This window comes from Hemiscyllium ocellatum, chromosome 17 (genome assembly GCF_020745735.1).
Source record: "Hemiscyllium ocellatum isolate sHemOce1 chromosome 17, sHemOce1.pat.X.cur, whole genome shotgun sequence".
NCBI classification, from domain to species: domain Eukaryota; kingdom Metazoa; phylum Chordata; class Chondrichthyes; order Orectolobiformes; family Hemiscylliidae; genus Hemiscyllium; species Hemiscyllium ocellatum.
In genome coordinates, this window is record NC_083417.1 from 63,035,788 (window position 1) to 63,058,425 (window position 22,638).

Consider the following 22,638-nt stretch of genomic DNA (forward strand, 5'->3'; position numbering starts at 1 on the left):
TGTGCCTTGGAGCTGCTGAGCGTAACGATTAAAGTTCAATGCTTTTCAAAAAACAAAATTGCTCATTTATGATATGTATCTGTAAGATTAGGTACCTTTTTGCAGTGTTGCTTATTTAGTGTTCAAGCGGAGCATTACAAGAACAGGGCAGCTCAGTGGTTTAGCGCTGCTACCTCTCAGCGCCAGGGACCTGGGCTCTATTCCTGCCTCAGGTCCTGGGCTCTATTTCCTGTGTGAAATTTGCACATTCTCTCAGTGTCTGCGTTGGTTTCTTCGGTGCTCCGGATCTTAAATTTAACACTAGATTCAGTATCAACTGGGACAGTATTATAACTATTAGAGAAAAATTCTGACGGTCAGAAGTAATCATCACTTGGACAGACATGGTTTAAGTCAAGGATAGTCAGCATTCTTTTATAGGGGGAGATCATGTCTAACAAATTTCATAGAATTTTCTTTTGAAGAAGTGACTAGATGTACAGATAAGAATAGTGCAGTTGCTAGAGTCTACACGGACTTCAGTCAGACTTCTCACAACCAGTCTGTCATGCGAGCTGTTAAGCTAACAGCCCATGGGATTGAGCGCAAATTGAATTCAAAATTGGCTTGATGGCAGAAAGCAGAGAGCGATTGATGATAATTTTTATGATTGGATGCATTTAGCCAGTGTGTATCAGTGTTCAGGGCTGGGTGACTCGTTATTTGTAGTGTACATTAATAAAAATATGAAAGCAAAAAGTATAATCAGTAAGCTTGCAGATGACAAATTTGAGGTATGACAAATAGCAAGAAAAGTCTTAGACTACAATATGATATAGATGAGCTGGTCATAAAATGGCTGAAGAGCAGCAAATACAATTTAATCCTGAAAAGTGAGGCATGTTATCTTTTGGGAGGAGGACTAACAAGGCAAGTGAGTACATGTCAAATGCTAGGACACCAGGAAGAATAGAGACCTTGGGTGTGATCCATAAATCCTCGAAGGATAAGATGGTTAAGGTGGCATGTGGGATGTGTTCTCTACCAATTTTGTGAAGCCACTTTCAAAGAACTATGCACCTGCACCCCTAGGTCTCTGTTTGACAACAATCCCCATTAACTGTACAATTCCTGCCCTGGTTTGTCTTACCAAAATGCAATACCTCTCATATTACTGAATTAAACTCCTTCTGCTACTCCTCAGCCCACTAGTCCAGTTGATCCCATTATACTCTTAGAAAACCTTGCACTGTCCAAGAAACTACCATTTTTGATGCCATCAAAACCTACAAACCATGCCTTCTATATGCTTATCCAAATCTTTTATACAAATGACAAATTACAGTGGATCCAGTGCCGATCCTTGCAGCACACAGCTGGTAACAGGTCATTAGTCTGAAAAACAACTATCGCAATCCTTTATCTCCTACCATACAGCAAATTGTGCATCCAATTGGCTAGATTTTCCTAGATTCCATGTAATTAGCCTTACTAACCAGTCTACTACACGGTCCCCGGTTGAAGGCCTCGCTACAGTCCATGTAGATAACATGCCCTCATCTATCATCTTGGTCATCTCTTCATAAAAATACTCTCTAGTCAGTCCTTACTTTTCCAAATTCATATAGATCTTCTCTCAAAATTCCAACAACTAACCCACCAGATGTTGGGTCCAATTGTCTGTAGTTCCCTAGCTTTTCCTTGCAGTCTTTCTTAAACAATGGCACAACACTAACCATCCTCCAGTCTTCTGGCAACTCATCTGGGCTGTCAACGATACAAACATCTCCACTAAGGGCCCCACAACGTCTTCCCTACCTTCCAACAATGTCTTGATTATGTCCCAGGGATTGATCTATCTTTGTTTCAAGAATTCAAACACCTCTTCTATAATATGGACTCTTCAGAACATTATATTTACTTAATCGTAAGATTCTGGGGAGTGTTGCTGAACAAAGAAACCTTGGAGTGCAGGTTCGTAGATCCTTGAAATTAGAGTTGCAGATAGATAGGATAGCGAAGGTGGTGTTTGGTAGACCTTCCTTTATTGGTCAGAATATTGACTAGAGGAGTTGGGGGGTCATATTGCAGCTGTGCAGGATATCGATTAGGCCCCTTTTGGAATAGTGCGCGCAAATCTGGTCTCCCTCTCATAGGAAGGATGTAGTGAAACTTGGAAGGGTTCAGAAAAGCTTTACAAGGATGTTGCCAGGGTTGGAGGATTTGAGCTATAGTAAGAGGCTGAATAGGCTGGGGCTGTTTTCCCTGGAGTGTTGGAGGTTGAGGGGTGACCTTATAGAGATTTGTAATATGATGGGCATGGATAGGATAAATAAGATAAGGTCTTTTCCCTGGGGTATGGGAGCCCCAAACTGGAAGGCATGGGTTTAGGGCGAGGGGAAAAATTTAAAAGGGACCTAAGGGACAACCTTTTCAAGCAGAGGATGGCATGTGGAATGAAGAAGTGGTGGAGGCTGGTACAATTACAACATTTAAAAGGCATCTGGATGGGTATATGAGTAGAAAGGGTTTAAGAGGGTTATGGGCCAAATGCTGGCAAATGGGACTATTAGTTTTGGATACCTGTTCGACGTGAATGAGTTGGACCAAAAGGTCTGTTTCCATGCTGTACATCTCTATGACTTCCTGCAAATTCCCTAGCTTCCACATATTTCTCTACGGTAAACATGGACAAGAGAACATAGACAAGGAGCCCTATTCTCTCCCCAGTCACTCTTTTGCCCTTAATTTGCTTTTAGCATCTCTAGATTATCCTTAACCTTATATGCCAAAGTTATTTCATGTCCCCTTTTGCCATCCTGATTACCCTCTGAAAGTAAACTCCAAATTCTCCTGTAGTCTTCAAGAGATCGTCTTGATGCCTACAGCATATACCTGACAATATGCCCCTTTTTTGACCAAAGCCTCAATATTTCTGGTCATCTGGTGCTCCTTACTCCTGTCAGCCTTACCCTTCACGTTAAGAGGAATAATGCTGGCTCTAAACTCTTATTACTTTGCTTTTGAAAGCTTCCCATTTGCCAGATGCCCCTCTACATTTGAATAGCTTCCAATTAACTCTTGAAAGTTCCTATGTAATCTTATCAAAATTGGCCCTGCCCAAATTTAGAGCTTTAACTTGCAGACAAAGCCTATCCTTTTCCATTAGCTATTTTAAAACTAATAGAATGATGACCACTGGTCCCAAAGTACTCCCCCACTAACACTTCAGTCACTTGACCTGCCTTATTTCCCAAGAGGAGGTCAAGTTTTGCCCCTTCTCTAGTTGTGCCATCTACATATTGGCTGAAAATATTCTTAAACAAATTCCTCCCCACCCAAGACCTGAATACTATGGCAGTCAGAGTCTATGCTTGAAAAGTTAAAATCCCCAATTACAAATCCATTATTCTTATAGCTGCAGTATCTGCAATCTCACTACAAATTTCTGACTTAATAATGGAGGGCCTATAGCACAATCCCAAAGTTACCACCCCTATTTCTCAGTTCCATCCATATAACGATACTGGATCATTCCTCAGGAATACCTTCTCTAATCACTGTTTCGATGTTTTCCTGAATCAAAAACAGCACTCCCCGTCCTCTCTTGCCTCCCCTTCTATTTTTCCTATAACTTCTGCAGTCTGGAACATTGAGCTACCAATATTGTCCATCCTTCAGCCATGTTTCTGCTATAGCTATGATATCCCAGTCTCATGTACCCATTCATGACTCAAGTTCATCTGTCTTATTTGTCAGGCCTCTTGTATTCAAATAAATGACATTTTAATTCTTCAGAATTATTACATTATCTCCTGTGCTCTTTCCTGTCTTGTCTATTTAACTTGCTCTTTCTAACTTCTGCGTGAGTATCAACCTTCCCTTTTATCTCACCACTGTTCAGGGTCACACCCTACTTAGTTTAAACCCTCTCAAGTAGCTGTAGAAAATCTCCCGTTCAGGTGCAATCCATACTTCTTTTACAGGTCACCTCAGCCCTAGAAGAGATTCCAACGATCCAAAAAGAATCTGAATTCCTGCTCCAGTTCCTCAGCCATGCATTCACTTGCCCTATCGGCTTAATCCTACTCTTACTAATATGGCACCAGAAGCAATCCAGAAATTGGCTACTTTATTGATACTAGTCTTTATTTATCAAGGCATTGAATACAACAGCAAGAGTGTTGGTGGGCTGCACATGTTAGTGGGGCCACAATTGAAATACCGTGTGCAGTTCAGCTCCTCACTACAGAAAAAAACGTGATTACGCTCCAGCGGATGCAGAAGAAATTCACTACCATACTGCTAGGTCTGGAATGCTTCAGCCACAAAGCAATGCTGAATAAGTAAGCATTTTTTTTTAAGAGCTAAGGCAGCTGAGGGGAGATCTGACCTAGGTTAAAGCAGGAAAACTAAGGTACAGATAGAGAAATCTTTCCACTTTGCAGAAAAGGTAAAAAACCAGGCGGCATTGTTTTAACATGAGCAGCAAGAGGGTCAGAGGGGATCTGAGCAAAAGGTGATGAACATCTGGAACTTACTGCCTAAAAGAGTGGTAGAGGCAGAAAGCCTCAAGACATTTAAGAACTATTTAGAAGAGCACATGAAACTCAACAGCATACAAGACTTCGGGCCAAGTGCTGTAAAAGGAGACTAAAATAGATAGATAAATGGATGTAGGTTTGCTCACTGAGCTGCAAGGTTAGTTTTCAGACATTTCATCACTATATTGGGTAACATCTTCAGTGGGGCTCCAGATGAAGCACTGGTGTAGCCTGCTTTCCATTTATATGTTTTGGTTTCCTTGGATTGATGACGACATTTCCTGTGGTGACATAATTTCCTATGGTGATGTCATTTCCTGTTCTTTTTGAAGGTGGTGGTAAATGGGATCCAAGTCAAATGTGTTTGTTGATGGCATTCCAGTCGGAACTCTCAGTCGAAGTGGTGTCCTTCTTCATCTGTATGTAAGGATACTACTGAGTAGGTCATGTCTTTTTGTGACTAGTTGATGTTAATGATCCTGGTGGCTATGTTTCTGCTTGCTTATCGTGTGAACATCAACTATTCACAAAAAGACATGACCTACTCTCAGTAGTATCCTTACATACGGATGAGGAAGGACACTGCTTCGACTGGGACAACATATCCATCTGAGGACAAGTCAAACAGAGACATGCATGAGAATTCCTAAAAGCACAGCTTTCCAAACGGAACTCTATCAACAAACACATTGATTTGGATCCCATTTGCCACCGCTTAAGAAAAAGAACAGGAAACGATAACATCATAGAAAATGGTGTCACCACCCAAGGAGACTCAAACATATAAATAGAAAGCAGGCTATACCACCAGTGCTTTATCTGGAGGATGCACTACCAGTACAGCATCCAGAGGCTCACTGAAGGGGTTACCTAGTATGGTGACGAAGAGTCCAAAAATGAACCTTCCAGCTCAGCAAGCAAAACTACATCCAGAACCTCAACCTGAGCTACAAATCTTCTCAAAACTCGCTAAGATAGATAAATGACTAATGAGGACATGATGGGTTGAAGGGTCTTTCTGCATTTAAATACCTCTGACTATCTGCAAAATAATTTCAATCTTTGCAGGAGTAACCTATCTTTACTCCTGAAAAAGCCTTGATGGCTATATTTCATAGTCCTATGTTCCAACCAAAAAAAAACTGTTTTCCAGCTGAACTGATATATCTTAAAAATGCCTTAAAATGTCATCTCTCCACAAATTTCAATCTCAGAGCCTGGGTATCAGGCTGGTAAATCTATACTGCAATTCAGAGATTAAGAACATCCTTCCAAAGGTATCTCTGTTCTCATTATTCTCAATTGTCAACAACCCTAATTACTTTTGTCCAAATTGGCTTTCCACAGTTATCAAGCTGGAAGTCAGACTGATCCCATCTCAACCCTATTCTACAAATGCTATCATAGCCAGAGCATCAATATCAATGTCATCTCTTCCTGGCTCTGTACAATTTCCCTCAAAGATCCCTATCTGGCCTCCCTTCTATTTCTTGTTTCCATGACAATGACTTTAGATGATAACCAAACAAAGTGAAAGCAAATAAAGCTCATCACCCCTCTAAACTTGTTGTCAGCTGCAAAATTAAAATTCTGAAGAAGAGAGTAAAAAGGGTCACTGGACCCAAGATGTTAACTTTGATTTCATAGATGCTGCCAGACCTGCTTAGTTTTTCCAGCAATTTGTTTTTGTTGCTGATTTATAGAACTGCTGTTCTTTCAGGTTCTTTTTAATCCATTTGTTTTATTTCAAGCTCGTGTATACCTTCCCTACACCTTTCTATCTTATTTTTCGCTCAAGACACTTAAACCCTTACCCCTTTGACCTAAGCTTTGGATGGCTGACCCAATACTTTGTTACATGGTTGGGCCCATACCTAATTTTATAATGATCATGTGAAGCACAAGGGAATAATGCATTATATTAAGTACACCTTATAAATACGATGCTGATTATGTCTCAAAGTGAACATAGAACTCCATAACTTGTATTCTAGTACTTTTGATCAAAAGATTGGCATTTTTATAATATTTCCAGTATCTGTCCATGATATTTTTATGACGTGCATACATCTCTTTGGACCTTACGTTTTACAGTATTAAAGTATGCTCATTTTTGTTATGATTCCAAGTGGATAACCTGACATTGAGCTCTATTGAAATCGATGTATCACATTTTTGCCCTTTAACTTAACCTATAAATATGTTTTCATAATTTTATGATATTGGACATACTACAGATTACACAAAGATTGATGTGGCATTATAAACAAATTGAATGAGACTGAGACTATCTACTCAATCATACGAGTAATTAATAAACATGGCTACTTGCCAATTAGAGCCCTGCAGGAGATCACTACTCATATCCTGCCAAGTACAGCCCATCATTTTTAAGTTGACTCCTGTCAATCACGATTTCTTAACCAGGTTAATAATCTGCCTTTAATTCCATCAGCTTCAGGTTTAGCTAAGTCTCTTACAAGGGATTTAATTAAATCCCAAATGGAAGTCCATAGAGGTAACTTCCACAGATATTCCACTTTTCAACGATTTTTCTCACTTGTTCAAAAATTCAAACTAGTTTGTCAGACTCTTTACAAATCCATGCTGGTTATCAAATCAGTGAAAAATTTATTTGTATTCAGCCATGCTATCTCGCTTTTTTTAAAAAAAGAGATATAATAATAATAATATGAATTAGAAGTTAAACTTTAAGAGATGAAGTAATATTAAGAGTTTCATATCTAAGTCAACGGATTAACATTTTCTATTTAGTTTCTAAAATTGCTTGACAATCTTATAATGCCCATAATAACTGATCAGTCATGGACTAACCACAAATTTTTCCCAGTTTAGTCATACCATACCTCCGAGCTTGAAGCAGTAGCTCCTCTTTGCGCTGTGTTAACATTCGTTGCCTTTCATCTGCTGACTTTGAGAAGCGACTGCCCCGTGCCTCGAAGTCCTCATTCGGAACATCATTTTGTGCAAACTCAGGGCCAGCTCCAAATGTTTCCTCCATACCTTGGCTGAATTCAAGGGCTGGATGATCAGTCTGAAGAAATGGAGATGACATTGTCACAAGTCAAGTACGTGGGCATTTAAGCAAATTCATAGTAAAACATTTTTCAGAAAATGCAACAAGTGAATACACATTTTGTTGAAAAACTCAAATCTGCAGAAGTCATTAACATACAAACTGCAGTTAACTTCCACTTCATTTGAATGCATTGTCCAGACTTTGTCTTGAACAACATGGCAACTTCGCAAATTTGGATCAGCTGTTACATTTCACGTAGTATAAGGATTCTCTCTGTCAGTAAGGACTGAACATGACATAGGCAAGACAAAATGGAGAGGAACGAGTTAATAAACAGACCTGAAATGGGTCCATCTAATTCTGTTATTGGTTTTGTTAGCCTTTAAAACAGGGAAGCATTTTGAACTGAGATTTGAACTAATCACAAATTTAATAAGATAATGTAATTTAATGAGCCAGTGCATCATAGCTCCTAACTAACTATATGGATATAAAATCAAAATTGTAAGATGTACAAAATGAAAATATCTACTTTAATATTACTAATTTAAAAGTTTCTGTTGAATGGGGAAATTAGCTGGTGCTAAACAGTAAATTATAAGATTTCACTCAGTCCATTAATCATTATATGCAAGAGGCATTTTGCTGATAATTAAATAAAAGTTATACTAATCAAATCAGCTCCAAGTATACCACTCACTTGAAAGGAAATTAGCAAGACTTCTGATGTAGGTGAAAGTATAATGAAGTAATATTGTAAAATTATCCGTTAGTCATTTTGCCATGTTAAAGATGTTTTGCTACGAGAGGATGCAATCAGGTCACAAAAAGTTACAAAATATCACTGTCACAGAAACAGGCCCATGGAGGTTCATTCCAGTATTTCTGCTCCACAAAAGTCTCCTCACACCTTTCTTTATCTAAACCAATTAATATTCTATTAATTTCACCATCACATACTTAATCTGGTTCCCCAAACATGTATTTTTACTATGCACCACAATTGCTCCTTAAAGTAGATAGTTGCACATTCTGAATAAAAATAGAGTTACATATTGGATTTATTAGCTACTATGTCATATTTACAGCCCTAGGTTCGACCTTGCCCAAGTGTGGAAGTATTTTCTCTGAAATTTAATGTATCAAATCTTCTCATTACCTTAAAAAGAACTGCCATATTACAAGAGCTCTTTTCTAGAATGATGCTCTAGACTGTTCAAATCTTTCCTGATAGATATAATCTCTCAGTTCTTACATTGTTTAATAAATATTGTCTGCAAGTTCTGCAGTACTTCACTACCCTCTTGATATAGAGACAAACTGTCTGAAGTATTCCCACAAGTATTGTTTGGACAAGGTTATATGCAGGTCTAAAATAATTGACTTTTCAAAGCTTTCCTACTAGAAATGAACCCAAATGCTTTGCTTTTCTAAAAAACAGGCTGATTATTTTGTGTACTGTTACTTTAATGATGCGCAAGGAGTATGCAACCCCATTCTTTGCACCAAAATACAGTATCTCACATTATATATAGAGAAGTCCTGTATAATAAATTTCATTTATGGCATTTGGGCAGCACCAATTGGGCCAACATTTATTGCCCACCCCTAGTTACCATTGAGAATATAGAGACGAGTAGACTTTTCGACCCACTGTAGATAATTTAATGCTATTTTATATGCTGTTGCAATTGTTCTGGAAATTTGGGGAGAAAAATAAAGTCAAAACAACAGCATTTTTAAAAAGGGAGAAAGACAAAAGGCATCGATCACATTGTCTGTAAGGGAGAGACAAAGAAAGAAATCTACACTGCTAACTGACAGCAGTTACTGCCTTCACTGGTTGATTCACATATCTCTGGACATCGGAATGTGCTTAGCAAAATTTAACCAGCAAAATTTATAACTGATTTTGGAGGAACCTGTTTGGGACAGGTTATAGCACAGAAACAGATGAGTGAACAGTTTTAAACATAGTTTAAGTATAGCCTAAGTATAGCCTTGCTGTAAATCTACTATAGTGAGTACAGTGGGTTCTTTCTTGATTATATGTTTTTACTGGAATCTGTCTCGATTAAATTTTACAAATATAAGCCATCAGTATTAAGTTAGCCTACAACAATGTTTTGTAAAGCAAAAAGACTGTGCTATTTTCTGGGCTTGTAGACTGGAAGGAGCAAAATGGCTTTTAGTAGAGTGATGTGCTCTTGTCAGATGTGGAAGTTTTGAGAGAGTTTATGGGTTACTGAGGATTATTTCTGCAATAAATGCCGTTGGCTGTGAATCCTGTCAGATTAGTTGGATCAGCTGGAACGACAGTTAGAGACAATGAGGAATTTACAAGAGGTGTGATGGATGGCAGTTATAGGAAAGAAGAAAAGCAGCAAAAAAGTAGATGGGTTAACTCCAAGAAAGGTAGAGAAGTAGATAGGCAGTGCAGAAATATTCTGTGGTTATCCTCATTTCAAACAATTATGCTGTTTTGGAAAATGGACAGAGCAATGAATTCTCAGGAGAATGTAGCACTAATAGACAGGTTTCTGGTATCAAGACTAGCTCTAATGTAATGAAAGGTACATCAGGTTCCAAGCAATCAATTGTGTGAGGTGGCTCTCTAATCAGAGGCACAGACAGATTTTTCTGCGACCAGCAGCAAAAACCCAGATTGGTGTATTTCCTCCCTGGTGACAAGATCAAGGATGCCTTAGAAAGGGTGCACAACGTCCTCAAAAGGGGAGAGGGGTAGTAAGAGGTCATTGTACACATTGGTACCAACTACATAGGAAGGGAAAAGAATTAGATTCTGAAGGGAGAATATAGGAAGTTGGGTAGGAATTTAAAAAGGACGTCCTCGAGGGTAGTAATATCCAGATTACTCCTGGTGCTACGAGCTAGTGATGATAAGAATAGAGGATAGAGCAAATAAATGTGGCTGAGGAGCTGGAGGATGGAAGAAAGATTCACATTTTTGGATAATTGGACTCTCTTCTGGGGTAGAAGTGACCTGTACAAGAATGACGGATTGCACCTGAATTTGAAGGGCACTAATATACTGGCAGGGAGACTTGCTGGAGCTGCTCAAGAGGATTTAAACTAGTAAGGAGGCGGGGTTGGACCCAGGGAGATAGTGAGGAACGAGATCAATCTGAGACTGGTACAGTTGAGAAAGAAGTGAGTCAAACAGTCAGAGCAGGCAGGGACAAAACAGAGAACAAGGTAAGACTGATAAACTGCATTTATTTCAATGCAAGGGGCCTAACAGCAAAGGCAGATGAACTCAGGGCATGGTTAGAAACACGAGACTGGGGTATCATAGCAATTACAGAAACGTGGCTCAGGGATGGACAGGACTGACAGCTTGTTCCAGGATACAAATGCAATAGGGAGGATTGAAAGGGAGGCAAGAGAGAAGGGGGGAGTGGTGTTTTTGAGAAAGGGGAGCATTATAGCTGTACACAAGGAGGATATTCCAGGAAATACATCCAGGAACGTTATTTGAGTGGAACTGAGAAGAAAGGGATGATCACCTTACTGGGATTGTATTATAGACCCCCTAATGGTCAGCGGGAAATTGAGAAACAAACTTGTAAGGAGATTTCAGTTATCTGTAAGAATAACAGGTTGGTTATGGTAGGGGATTTTAAGTTCCCAAACATTAACATTATGACAGTTCCAGTTTAAGGTTTAGATGGAGAGAAATTTGTTAAGCGTATACAAGACAATTTTCTGAGCCAGAATGTGGATATACCTACTAGAGAAGGTGCAAAACTTGACCTACTCTTGGGGAAAAAAGGCAGGGCAGGTGACTGAGATGTCTGTGGGGAAACATTTTGGGGTCAGCAACCATAACTCTAAGTTTTAATAGTGGTGGAAAAGGATAGACCAGATCTACCAGATGAAGTTCTAAATTATATAAAGACTAATTGTGACAGTATAAGGCAAGAACTTTCAAAAGCTGATTGGGGGACAGATGTTTGCAGGTAAAGGGATGGCTGGAAAATGGGAACACTTCAGAAATGAAAATGAGAGTCCAGAGTCAGTATATTCCTGTTAGGGTGAAAGGAAAGACGGATAGGTGTAGGGATTGCTGCATGACGAGAGAAATCGAGGGTTTGGTTAAGAAAAAGGAGGAAACATTTTTCAGGTATAGACAGGATAGATCAAGTGAATCCTTAAAAGAGTATAAAGGCAGCAGGAGTAGAGGCAAAACAGGGACAGGAGATAGTTTTGGCAAAGAGGGTTAAGGAGAATGCAAAGGGTTTTTACAAATACATTAAGGCCAAAAGGTAACTAGGGAGTGATAAGGGCCCCTCAAAGATCAGCAAGGCAGCCTTTGTGTGGAGCCACAACAGATGGAGGAAGACATTAAATGAGTATTTTGCATCAGTGTTTATTGTGGAGAAGAGCAAGAAAGATATACAATGTGGGAAAATAGATGGCAACATCTTGAAAAATGTCCATGTTACAGAGGAGGAAGTGCTGGATGTCTTGAAATGCATAAAGATGGATAAGTCCCTAGAGAAGCTAGTGAAGAGATTGCTGGGCCCTGTGCTGAGCTATTTGTATCAACGATAGTCATGGGTGAGGTGCCAGAAGACTGGAGGTTGGCTAATGTGGTACCATTGTTTAAGAAAGGTGGTAAGGACAAACCAGGGAACTATAGGCCAGTGTGCCGGATGTCAGTGGCGAGCAAGTTGTTGGAGGGAATCCTGAGGGACAGGATTTACACGTATTTGGAAAGATAAGGACTGATTAGAGATAATCAACATGGCTTTGTGTGGGAAATCATGTCTCAAACTTGACAGTTTTTTGAAAAAGTAATAGAGGACTAATGAGGGCAGAGTGGTGGACGTGATCCAAATGGACTTCAGTAAGGCATTCAACAAGGTTCCCCCTGGGATACTGGTTAACAAGGTTAGATTGTGGAATACAGGGAGAACTCGCCACTTGGGTACAGAACTGGCGCAAAAGTAGAAGACAGGGTGGTGGTGGAGGGTTGCTTTCAGTCTGAAGGCTGTGACCAGTGAAGTGCCACAAGGATCAGTGTTGGGTCCACTACTTTTCGTAATTTATATAAACAATTTGGAGATGAACATAGGAGGTATAGTAAGTTTGCAGATGACACCATAATTGGAAGTGTGGTGGACAGGGAAGAAGGTAACCCCAGTAAAATGGGATCTTGATCAGTTAGGCCAATAGGCGGAGGACTGGCAGACAGAGTTTAATTTAAATAAACGTGAGGCGCTGTGTTTTGGGAAAGCAAATCTTAGCAGGATTTATACACTTAATGGTAAGGTCCTAGGGAATGTTGCTGAACAAAAACAAACCTTGGAGTACAGGTTCATAGCTCCTTGAAAGTAAAGTCACAGGCAGCATTTGGTATGCTTGCCTTTATTGGTCAGTGCATTGAGTATAAGAGTTGGGAGGTCATGTTGCAGCTGTACAGGACATTGGTTAGGCCACTTTTGGAACATTATATGCAATTCTGGCCTCCTTCGAATCGGAAGGATGTTATGAAACTTGAAAGAGTTCAGAAAGCTTTACAAGGATATTGCCAAGGTTGGAGGATTTGAGCTCTAGGGAAAGGGTCAATAGGCTGGGGCTGTTTTCCCTGAAATGTCAGAGGCTGAGAGGTGACCATATAGAGGTTTATAAAATCATGAGAGGCATGGATAGGATAAATGGACAAAGTCTTTTCCTTGGTGTGGGGAGTCCAGAGCTAGAGGGCATAGGTTTCCGGTGAGAGGGAAAGATATATAAAAGGACCTAAGGGCTAACTTTTTTAAGATAGTATGGAATGAGCTGCCAGAGGAAGTGGAGGAGGCTGGTACAATTGCAACACTTAAAAGGCATTTGGATGGGTATATGTATAGAAAGGATTTAGAGGGATATGGGCCAAGTGCTAACAAATGGAACTAAATTAGGATGGGCTATCTAGTCAGCATAGATGCATTGGACCTAAGGGCCTGTTTCCATACTGTACATCTGACTCCACCTTTCAGGTATACATCCTTCATCCTCATCTTATTCTGGTACTTTAATCATTCCCAATTTTAACATCTTTGCTATTGGCGGCCATGCCTTTAAGTATCCTAAGCTATAGGCTCAAGAGTTACCACTTTAGAACTCTTCCCATCTCTTCGGAAAAGAGTAGCCAATCAAGCCTAGTCCCAACATTTAATTGAATCATGGCTGATCAAATATTTCAATGCCTTATTGCATTACTCCATTAGTGTTTAGAAACCTAAACACTAAACTAGGAGAAAGTGAGGACTGCAGATGCTGGAGATCAGAGCTGAAAAACGTGTTGCTGGAAAAGCGCAGCAGGTCAGGCAGCATCCAAGGAACAGGAGAATCGAAATTTCAGGCATAAGCCCTTCTTCAGAAAAAGGAAGTCAACATAATCAAGAACTGAGCTATCACAATCCTCTGGCTCGAGGATGTCAAAAATTACATCAAAAACTTCAGTCCTAAACGGCAACCCTCTTCTTTTCAAATTATGCTGCCTGGTTCTAGATGCTCCAAGGGAAAACATCTATCCTTTCAATCTCTCAGTATTTTGTAGGTTTCATTGAGATCAGTTCTCATTCTTCGAACCTAGAGAATAAAGACAGAGTTTGCCCAAACACACTGTACGACAGACCGGTAATATTCTCAAGAAAGGCTAATTTCAACAAAGTCTGTGGTGTTGAAATTTTCATAAACTTGTTCAAAATTTGTACTTTTGGTTCCACTTTGTCTTCAAGCACATTGGCTACCTGTTGCATGTAACTGCGGGTTGGTATACCATTGTACAGAGCTGTTAAAAGCTGAGGATTTGGTTTTCCACATAGGTAGAGCGTCATGTGGGCTGACATTAGTGGATGAAAATGTTCCATACACTGCAAATGTCAATTTTGATACCTTTTGTCACATTAAACTCTGATGAATTACATTAGTTCAGACAATGCTCACGCAACACAATTAGGCAAAGTAGAAAGAACAACGAGATAAATAATTCAGATTTCCTGTGAATGTACAACTAGATTTCCTCTCTGATGGAGAACTAAACAGACCAGCTGACAGAGAAATGCATGCAGCTCAAACACATTAGATGCTGCTTCATAATGGGGGACTTTGGGGCTAATGGGCTGCTCAGACTTGGCATCTGTGAATGTAAAACACTGCAGATCCTGAATGGTTAAGATAGTTCAGCTGTACATCAAAGCTGCCTGACCACAGAAGCTTGCAATTAAAATAAAGTACTCCAGTTTATTTTTTCCCAAGTTTTTCTTCAGTGTTATAAACATTAAGGGCTTCACAATGTAATGCTGCCAAAGCTAAAAACTGTAAAAGACAAAAAGACAGTGTAAAGTAACATGGAACTTTGAAAAACTAAGGCCGGTAGATTGCAGGGGACAAACACTGTCTGGACAAACACTTTTGCTTCCATGTGACTATCACTTTAGATGCAAATGTGGGATTTACAAGAACTAATTTCATAACGATTATGGAACTATTAGGAAATGGTCAAGAAGGATCAGTCTCAGAAAAGAATGCATTACAGAGTCTCGATTTCAGCACAATGTGAGAAGAGTACGGAGGAACACAGTATGAAATAACATTTGAAATTCTGAAAAAAAAACCCACTAATCACGAGAGTATCAATAAAAAAAAGTGATCAAGGCCTCACCAATTAACAACCAGTTTTACTATGTCCAGTTTTGCAAGGGTTGCTGAAAGAGGTGTCTCCTACAGACAGCAATGTTTCAAGTCTTGGATAACCAAACTATATCACCGAATATAAGTTACCTGCTCTTCATTGTTTGAATCACCTGGATGATCATCATTCTCTTCCACGGCAGGACCATTCAATGTTGGTCTACTTTCTTGGCGCTGTTGAAATGCATTAAAGGGGGCAGGGAGATGAATAATGGATAACAAATGTCCTTAAATAATACAAATTGCAAACAAAAAGAACACTAACCTGTTGGGGAAAGGGGACCTGAATTCTTCCTTCCAATATGTTATCAGTGGTGATTTCTATGGAACGCGTTAGCTGTAGGTCCTGGAGGACCAGATGATATGGAACCTGGGGAAACATCTCTTGGATTTGATGAGCCTGTCGATAGTTATAGTACAATAATTACATTGAGAAATGCACCCATAACTGTACATCAACCTCTCATCCACTGAATCTATTAGCCCAAATTAATACATAATGAAGATAACATTTGAATGGCACTTTTCTATTTAAATAATTGTAGCATGAATTTTCAATTCATAATGTAGAATCAATGAAGCCTGTGGGAAAGGAATCAAATCACAAGGCATTCAATAAAAACAGATCAAAATAGGTCATATTTGACAATTTTAGGACCAATTAGTCTCTATCCCATCTCACCAGTCCTATTCAGGAAACATACCACCGCGCAGTGCTCAACAGCAAACCACAGCAAGACAGTCACCAAGCTGACACATCTAGTTCCATTATTTAAAAACTCTCCAAATAACCACAGACCTTACTGCCCCAACTCAGGGGTTCAGCATAAAATATATGATCCAAGATTGGCTCATTCAGTAGCTCCATAGTTTAGATGGTGCAAATGGTTGACTGGAAAACACCATTATGTATACCAACATCTTGTATTAATAATTTGGAAATAGGTCAATTAAGCATATCCCATGCCTCACAATATCTTTAACAATCATACCCTGCACCAAGATTATAATCCCATTGATTATGTTTGATGTGGAAGTGGAAAAGACAGGAAAAACCACCATGGCAATCAAGGTATAACACCCCAATCAGCTAAGATTGGTAACAGCAAAAGGCAGATCACCTGCTCCCAGGACTTTTCCATGTTGTCGTGTCACCAGCTTAGCTCCAGTTCAAAGTTTTTTCATGCCGAGATGAAGATTGTAGACTTCCCCAGAATGGGATCAGAAACTCACATTGGGCCAGAATAGCAACAAACCCATTGCTTACATCTCTACTGTATGCAAGATATGCCTACAGTATGTTACAACAACTTTTTGTGATTCCAGAATCATTACTGATTTGTTTGAGGAAATAAATGTAATTTTACATTGAATGCATTAAGTATTCTCCAGTTTGTCTTACCATAGCATTCAACTGAGAATTGTTCACCTGCGCAATGCCAAGAATATTCGTTGTGTGCATTACTTCCACTGAGAAACTAGGCAGCCAGCTGGCAATCCTAGATCCTGTAACATATCAAATGCAAACATCAAGGAATCAAATTCATGATAACACAACAAGCAATGTTAGAAGAAATCACAGGCCAATGTGTTTTATGGATGCCGGTTTGCTCGCTGAGCTGGAAGGCTCATTTCCAGATGTTTTGTCACCCTACTAGGTAACATCTTCAGTGGGCCTCAGGTGAAGACCCGTTTTATTTGAATTTCCAAAAGGCATTAAATAACGTCTCCTATAAAGGCTTAAGACAAGGCTCATAATTTTGAGTGATAGTTTATTACGGAGAGGGGGGATTGGCGAATGAATAGGAAACAATTAGGTTAAATGGATATTTTCATGATGGCAAACTGTAACTAGGTGTGCCACCGCAATCAGGGCTAGCATCTTTACTTATAATTTTTTTTTAAATAATGACCTGGATAAAGGGACAGTTGCATCAGCATTATTTTTGACAAAATGGGGGAAAGCAAACTGTGTGGATAGAAGGAGTCGGCAATGGAACGTAAATTGAAAAAGTGAAGTGAACTCATTCAGTTTGGCATCAAAAATTGAAAAGCAGTATATTATTTTAAATGGAGAAAGATTGCACAACAACAGAACACCAAGATCTTAGCACAGTAGTACATGGATCCCAAAGCTAGGATACAATTAAAGCAAATATTTGGGAAGGCAGAATGAACATAAAAGTAGGGAAAGTCTTGCAACAAACTTTACAAGGCATTGGTGAGACTGCATCTGGAATACCATACACCATTTTGGTCTCCTTAATTAAGGAGGGATGTATTTGTATGGGAAATAGTTCAGAAGGTTCACTAGACTGATTACCAGTATAAAGAGATTATCTAATTATCTTGTGAAGAAAGGTTAATCAAGTTTGACCCAGAATCATTTGGAGTTGAAAAAATTGAGAGGTTCTCTTATTGAAGCAAGCTTCAGAGGGCAGTAGACAAAATAGATGATAATGACCCATCTTCTCTTGTTGGGGAAATCCAGAAATGTAAGGCACAGCTGAGAAGGAATCTCCCATTTAAAACAAAGATAAGGGGTTAATTCTTTTCAGTAGTTAACCTTTGACATCGTGTGACAGAGCAAGGAAAACTGGGTCAATAATATATTTGAGGATGAATTGACAAATGAGTTCATAAGCAAGATTTTTGATCATCAAGACAGTTAACAGTAATGGAGCACAGGCAGGAAAGAGAAGTTAAGGCCACAAATCAGAAGACCCAAAGGCAGCACAGACTTAGAGACACAGTCATTCAGTCCATTATGATCATATTCACTTTTATGCAGATAATTTTGCTTGCATCACACAGGAGATAATCAGGAACTAACTTCAGGTTATTGCGATACAAGATTCAAGTTGGAGAGTACTGAATAATTAACAGCATTTCTTTCCAAAGCTAGCATTTTTCATTCCAGCAAAAGTGATAGTGATTTTATTTTGGTCATGGGGTGGGAAATTCCCTGCCATGACCAGCACTTATTGTCCACTCTGACTGCTTGTAGAATGGTGCCAATGGGCATCCATCTTGAACTGTTACACTACAGTGTATGAGTAAAGTTGTCAGGGAGAAAGTTTCAAGATTTTGACCCAGACAGTGAAAGAATGGTTCCAAATCAGGATGCTGTATAACTTGTACTTTTGTTCTTTTGGATGGTAGAGGTTGGAAGGTGCAAATAAAAAAAACCTGTGAATTGTTGCATCCCATTTTTGTTTACTGTGTAAAATGCTAATACTGCAATTAATTGGCCGAATGAGTAAATGCTTCAGAATGGTAGATGCGACAGTGATCCAGTGGCACACTTAGTCTTGGATAGTATCAGTCCTCTTGATTACTTTGGGAGCTGTATTAATTCAAGCAAGTCAAGAGAATTCCATTGCACTTGTATCTTATGTTTTCTAGATTTTGGGGGGGGGGGGGGGGGGGGGGGGGGGGGTGGGTGGGGATGGTGCCTGTCAGGAGACTAGGTGCTTCCCACAGAATTCAAAGTCTCTGACCCACCCATACCAGCACAGTATATATAAGGCAGTCTAGTTCAGTTTCTGAATATGTATAGATGAACTTCTATTATCTGACATTTGATTTTCCAAATACAATATCAGGTTATCCAGCCAGATCGCAATGCCCTGATGGGAGGCTAAACTACGTTATCTGGCATTTCATTATCCAGAATTTGATTAACCAAACAAAATAGTCCTGCCAATGTCCTTCAGATAATTGAGGTTCCTCTGTGAAGAATATCAAAGATGCAGAAGGAAACATAATTCATTGCACTTATGAACTCAGCTGATGTAGCTATCTTACAACTGTTCTTGCTGGCAGCTGACCATGTTAAGTCAGTGTACCAGCCCTGCATTATTGACAACAATTTTTCCAAACACTTGACCCAATCACATTTTACCTTAAATAATCCCCTGCATAATTCAGACATGGCTCCACTCCTTGCCAAGGTTCTACCAATTCTCGACATTACTTGGCAATTCCAGAAAAATAAACATAAGCAGTCTCATCGACAACAAGTTCCATTTTTCTTCATACATGGAATTTCAACACCTCAAAGTCTTGAAGTACTGTTCCAGTTCATTCTCTCCAAGTTGGTTAATACCTCATGCACCAACAATTTAATCCCAAAGATATACCACACTTCTTTTAAGATTAATTTTCTATTATTATTACTTTGAGAATGAAACATTGCACCAATCTCCTAAATTATGATGTGTAAACTGATAACTTTGAAGCTGTTTGAGATTAAATAAAAGATTGTGTTCCGAAGGTTTTGTAGGTGTTCATTAAATGTGAGCAAACTTACCATCAAAATGGAAGAAATGGTTGTGATGGTTAAGATGTGGCCTTCCCTCAACACCTGGCACAGGTCCAATATTCTCATCAAGGTTGTCTCGCTGTCGAGGGGCTCCGGCATGATGGTCTTCATTAATGTTGAGTGACATTCTGCACGTGGGACAAGACGTGTCTTGCTCCAGCCAGGAACGCAGACAGGAGCTAATGATGCAACCAAAGATGAACAAAGCCAGTTGGTATTTAAAAACCTTACAAAGGATATAATACTACTAACCAAATGTGGAAGTTAGTGAGTTGACTCATTGCTGATAGCAAAGTTTAAAAGATGGAACACAGTGATAAATTCATTAAGATGTGTGTTACATTAAATGTACAATGTTGAATGGTCTTGTGTACTTTATATAAATGGAAATAGGTTTTTATTTTGCAACAGCAAAAGAGTAGCATCTGTCTTATTCAGGTTCATTCCTCTAGCCTTTTTACAAAACTGGCATCCATCTGTGTTTTGATCCTCTACCATAGTCTCCTGTTCCACTGCTCTAAAATTACAAAGCTTAATACTCTTGGAACTTTTTCCTCAAGCAGCCAAGGTTTATGACCTTAAACTAATTTCTTAATCTAATGTAGTTAATTTAATCTATCATTATCAAAGCACACAATAAAGTCACAGAATCATACAGCAGAGAAACAGTCCTTTCAATCCAACCAGTCCATGCCAAACAAAATCCCAAACTAAAATTGCTCCACCTGCCTGTTTGTGGATCAAATCCGTCCAAACGTTTCCTGCGTATCTATCTATCCAAATGTCTTTTAAACAGTGTAATATTACCTGCATCCACCACTTCAAGAAATTCATTCAACACATGAACCACGCACTGTAAAACATTTGCCCCTTTATTGTAAATCTCTTACCTTAAAAATGTGCTCATTAGTCTTGAAATACCACATCCTAAGGAAAAGACAACTACCATTAACTCTATCTATACCTCTCATTATTTTATAAACTTCTATCAGGTCTCCTCTCAACTTCCTACGCTCCAGTGAAAAAGTCCCAGCCTATCTCTCTATAATTCAAACCTTCATTCCCAGCAACATCCTGGTAAATCCTTCTAAACCCTCTCCAGCTTGATAATATCCATACTACATCTGGGTGACCAGAACTGGACACAGCATTCCAGAAGGGATGTCACCAATGTCCTGTACAGCCTCAGCACGATTTCCCAACTCTCGTATTTAAAAAGGACTGAGCAATGAAGACAAGTGTGCCAAATGCCTTGTGTGTGCGTGAAGTTGATAAGCAGGAGGCTGGAAGAACACAGCAAGCCAGGCAGCATCAGGAGGTGGACAAACCAACATTTTGGGTCTAACCTTTCTTCACGAATAGAGGTGGGGGTAGGAGGAGTTGCAGGTAAAGGCTGGGGGAGGGGGGATTTGGGTGGGAAGAGAAGCAGCATATGAGTATGACGTGATTGGTCAATGGGAGCAACAAATCCGGTTGGTAGCTAGAAGGAAGGGTTAGTAGGTGGAATGGAAGGGACGAGGCAGGGCTGGAAAGGGAGTCGGGGGATATTTGAAATTTGGGCAGCTGTAGGCTTCCCAAGCGGAAGCTAAGATGTTGTTCTTCCAATTTGTGGTCTGATTCACTGCAATATTGGACAAGTTGGAGGATGGACATGTCAGAGGGAGTGGGAAGTGGAATTGAAATGATGATTAGGTCCTTACAAAAGTTATTGGTGAAGTTACTGAACGCTCCAGTTCAGCCTGGGTGCAGAATGCAGCACTGCTGCAGTCATTAATGTAGTGGCAGAAGAGTTGGCGAACCGTGGGACGGTTCAGAGTTACTGACAAAAAAGAAGGTATAGCTAGGGCCCATGGCCACCCCCTGGATTTGGAGGAAACAGAAACAATTGAAGAAAAAGTTAGAGGGCGAGGCCTAATTCAGCAAGGAGGGGCGGGTATTGGTGGAGAGGGAAAAAAACTGAAGGCTTGCAGGCCGTCATTGTGGATTATGGACTTGCATAAGGACTGCACATCCATAGTGAAGATGAAGTGCTGAGGGCCAGGGAACTAAGTTTCCGAAGAGGTAGAGGTCATGGTTTACGTCCTGGATGTGGAAGGGAAGTGCCTGGACCAACGGGAAGAGAACAGAGTCAAGGTAGGCAGAAACGTGTTTGATGGAGCAAGAGCATGCAGAGGTGATAAGCTGGCTGGGGTAGTTGGTCTTGTGGATTTTGGGAAGCAGGTAGAACCGGGCTGGGGGACCATGAGGTTGGAGGCGATGAGATCATGGACAGTGTGGGTAACAGTGTCCTATTAGCCATGGTGGAAAACAGTCAAGAGGGATGTAGGATGTACTATCGGAGAACTGGCATTCAGCCTCTGCAACATACAAGCTGGCACTCCAGACTACCAGTTATGCCTTTGTCAGCAAGTTTGATGGTGAATAGATCACTGCACATTTGGAGGTGGTAAGGTTGGAGTGGATGAAGGAATTGGACAAATCGAGGCAGTTGATGCAATGGCAATCAGTAATAGAGGGGTCCAGGGCTGGTAAAAGGCTATGAAGGACGTTCAAGAGGAAGAACAATGTTAGAGGCAAGAGAATGCGTCCTCAGAGTGGTTGGGAGTCTTTATTGGGAGGAGGCAAGGAGGTGGAGGTGGCAGAAGAGCTTCACATCATGGCAGGCATGGAACTGGTTGAGGTGGGGAAAGGAGGTGGAGAGGCATGAACATGAGCCCTTTACGGAGGACAGACTATTCAGTCTCAGAGTTCAAGGTCAATGGGAATGGTGATTATGTGGCACAGCTCAAGGGTGAGGGTTTGGTGGAGCTGTCTTGAGGGTGCTAAAAAGGAGAGGGGGTAGAAGGGCGATGGGTGAGGATTGGACAATGATATGGTGGTGGGGTGAGGAGAATAGTTATGGAGGGGGAAAGAATGGGGTGGGTGGCAGGACTGTAGGGGAGATGATGCAAGAGGAGGGGGACTATGGTGTAACGTGGGGGTGGACAGATAAGGGAGTGAGATATGCTTGTTCACTGCAGCTAGGCAGCAGGACTCAGGAGTGACACTGG

At 40.2% G+C, this 22,638-nt stretch overlaps 1 protein-coding gene across 2 annotated transcripts in view; it reads right to left on the minus strand.

The window, feature by feature from the left end:
* The window catches only part of amfra (autocrine motility factor receptor a), a 67,975-nt gene that overhangs the window by 3,490 nt on the left and 41,847 nt on the right, over nt 1–22,638 (minus strand). The window contains exons 9-13 of one of the 2 annotated variants that reach the window (XM_060838237.1): nt 19,577–19,767; nt 16,667–16,770; nt 15,530–15,664; nt 15,355–15,438; nt 7,391–7,578 (exon numbers count right to left, since the gene is read on the minus strand). In XM_060838237.1, coding sequence (XP_060694220.1) covers nt 7,391–7,578; nt 15,355–15,438; nt 15,530–15,664; nt 16,667–16,770; nt 19,577–19,767 — 702 coding nt within the window. The remainder of the gene's footprint in view (nt 1–7,390; nt 7,579–15,354; nt 15,439–15,529; nt 15,665–16,666; nt 16,771–19,576; nt 19,768–22,638) is intronic. The other variant, XM_060838239.1, reaches the window with a different exon arrangement.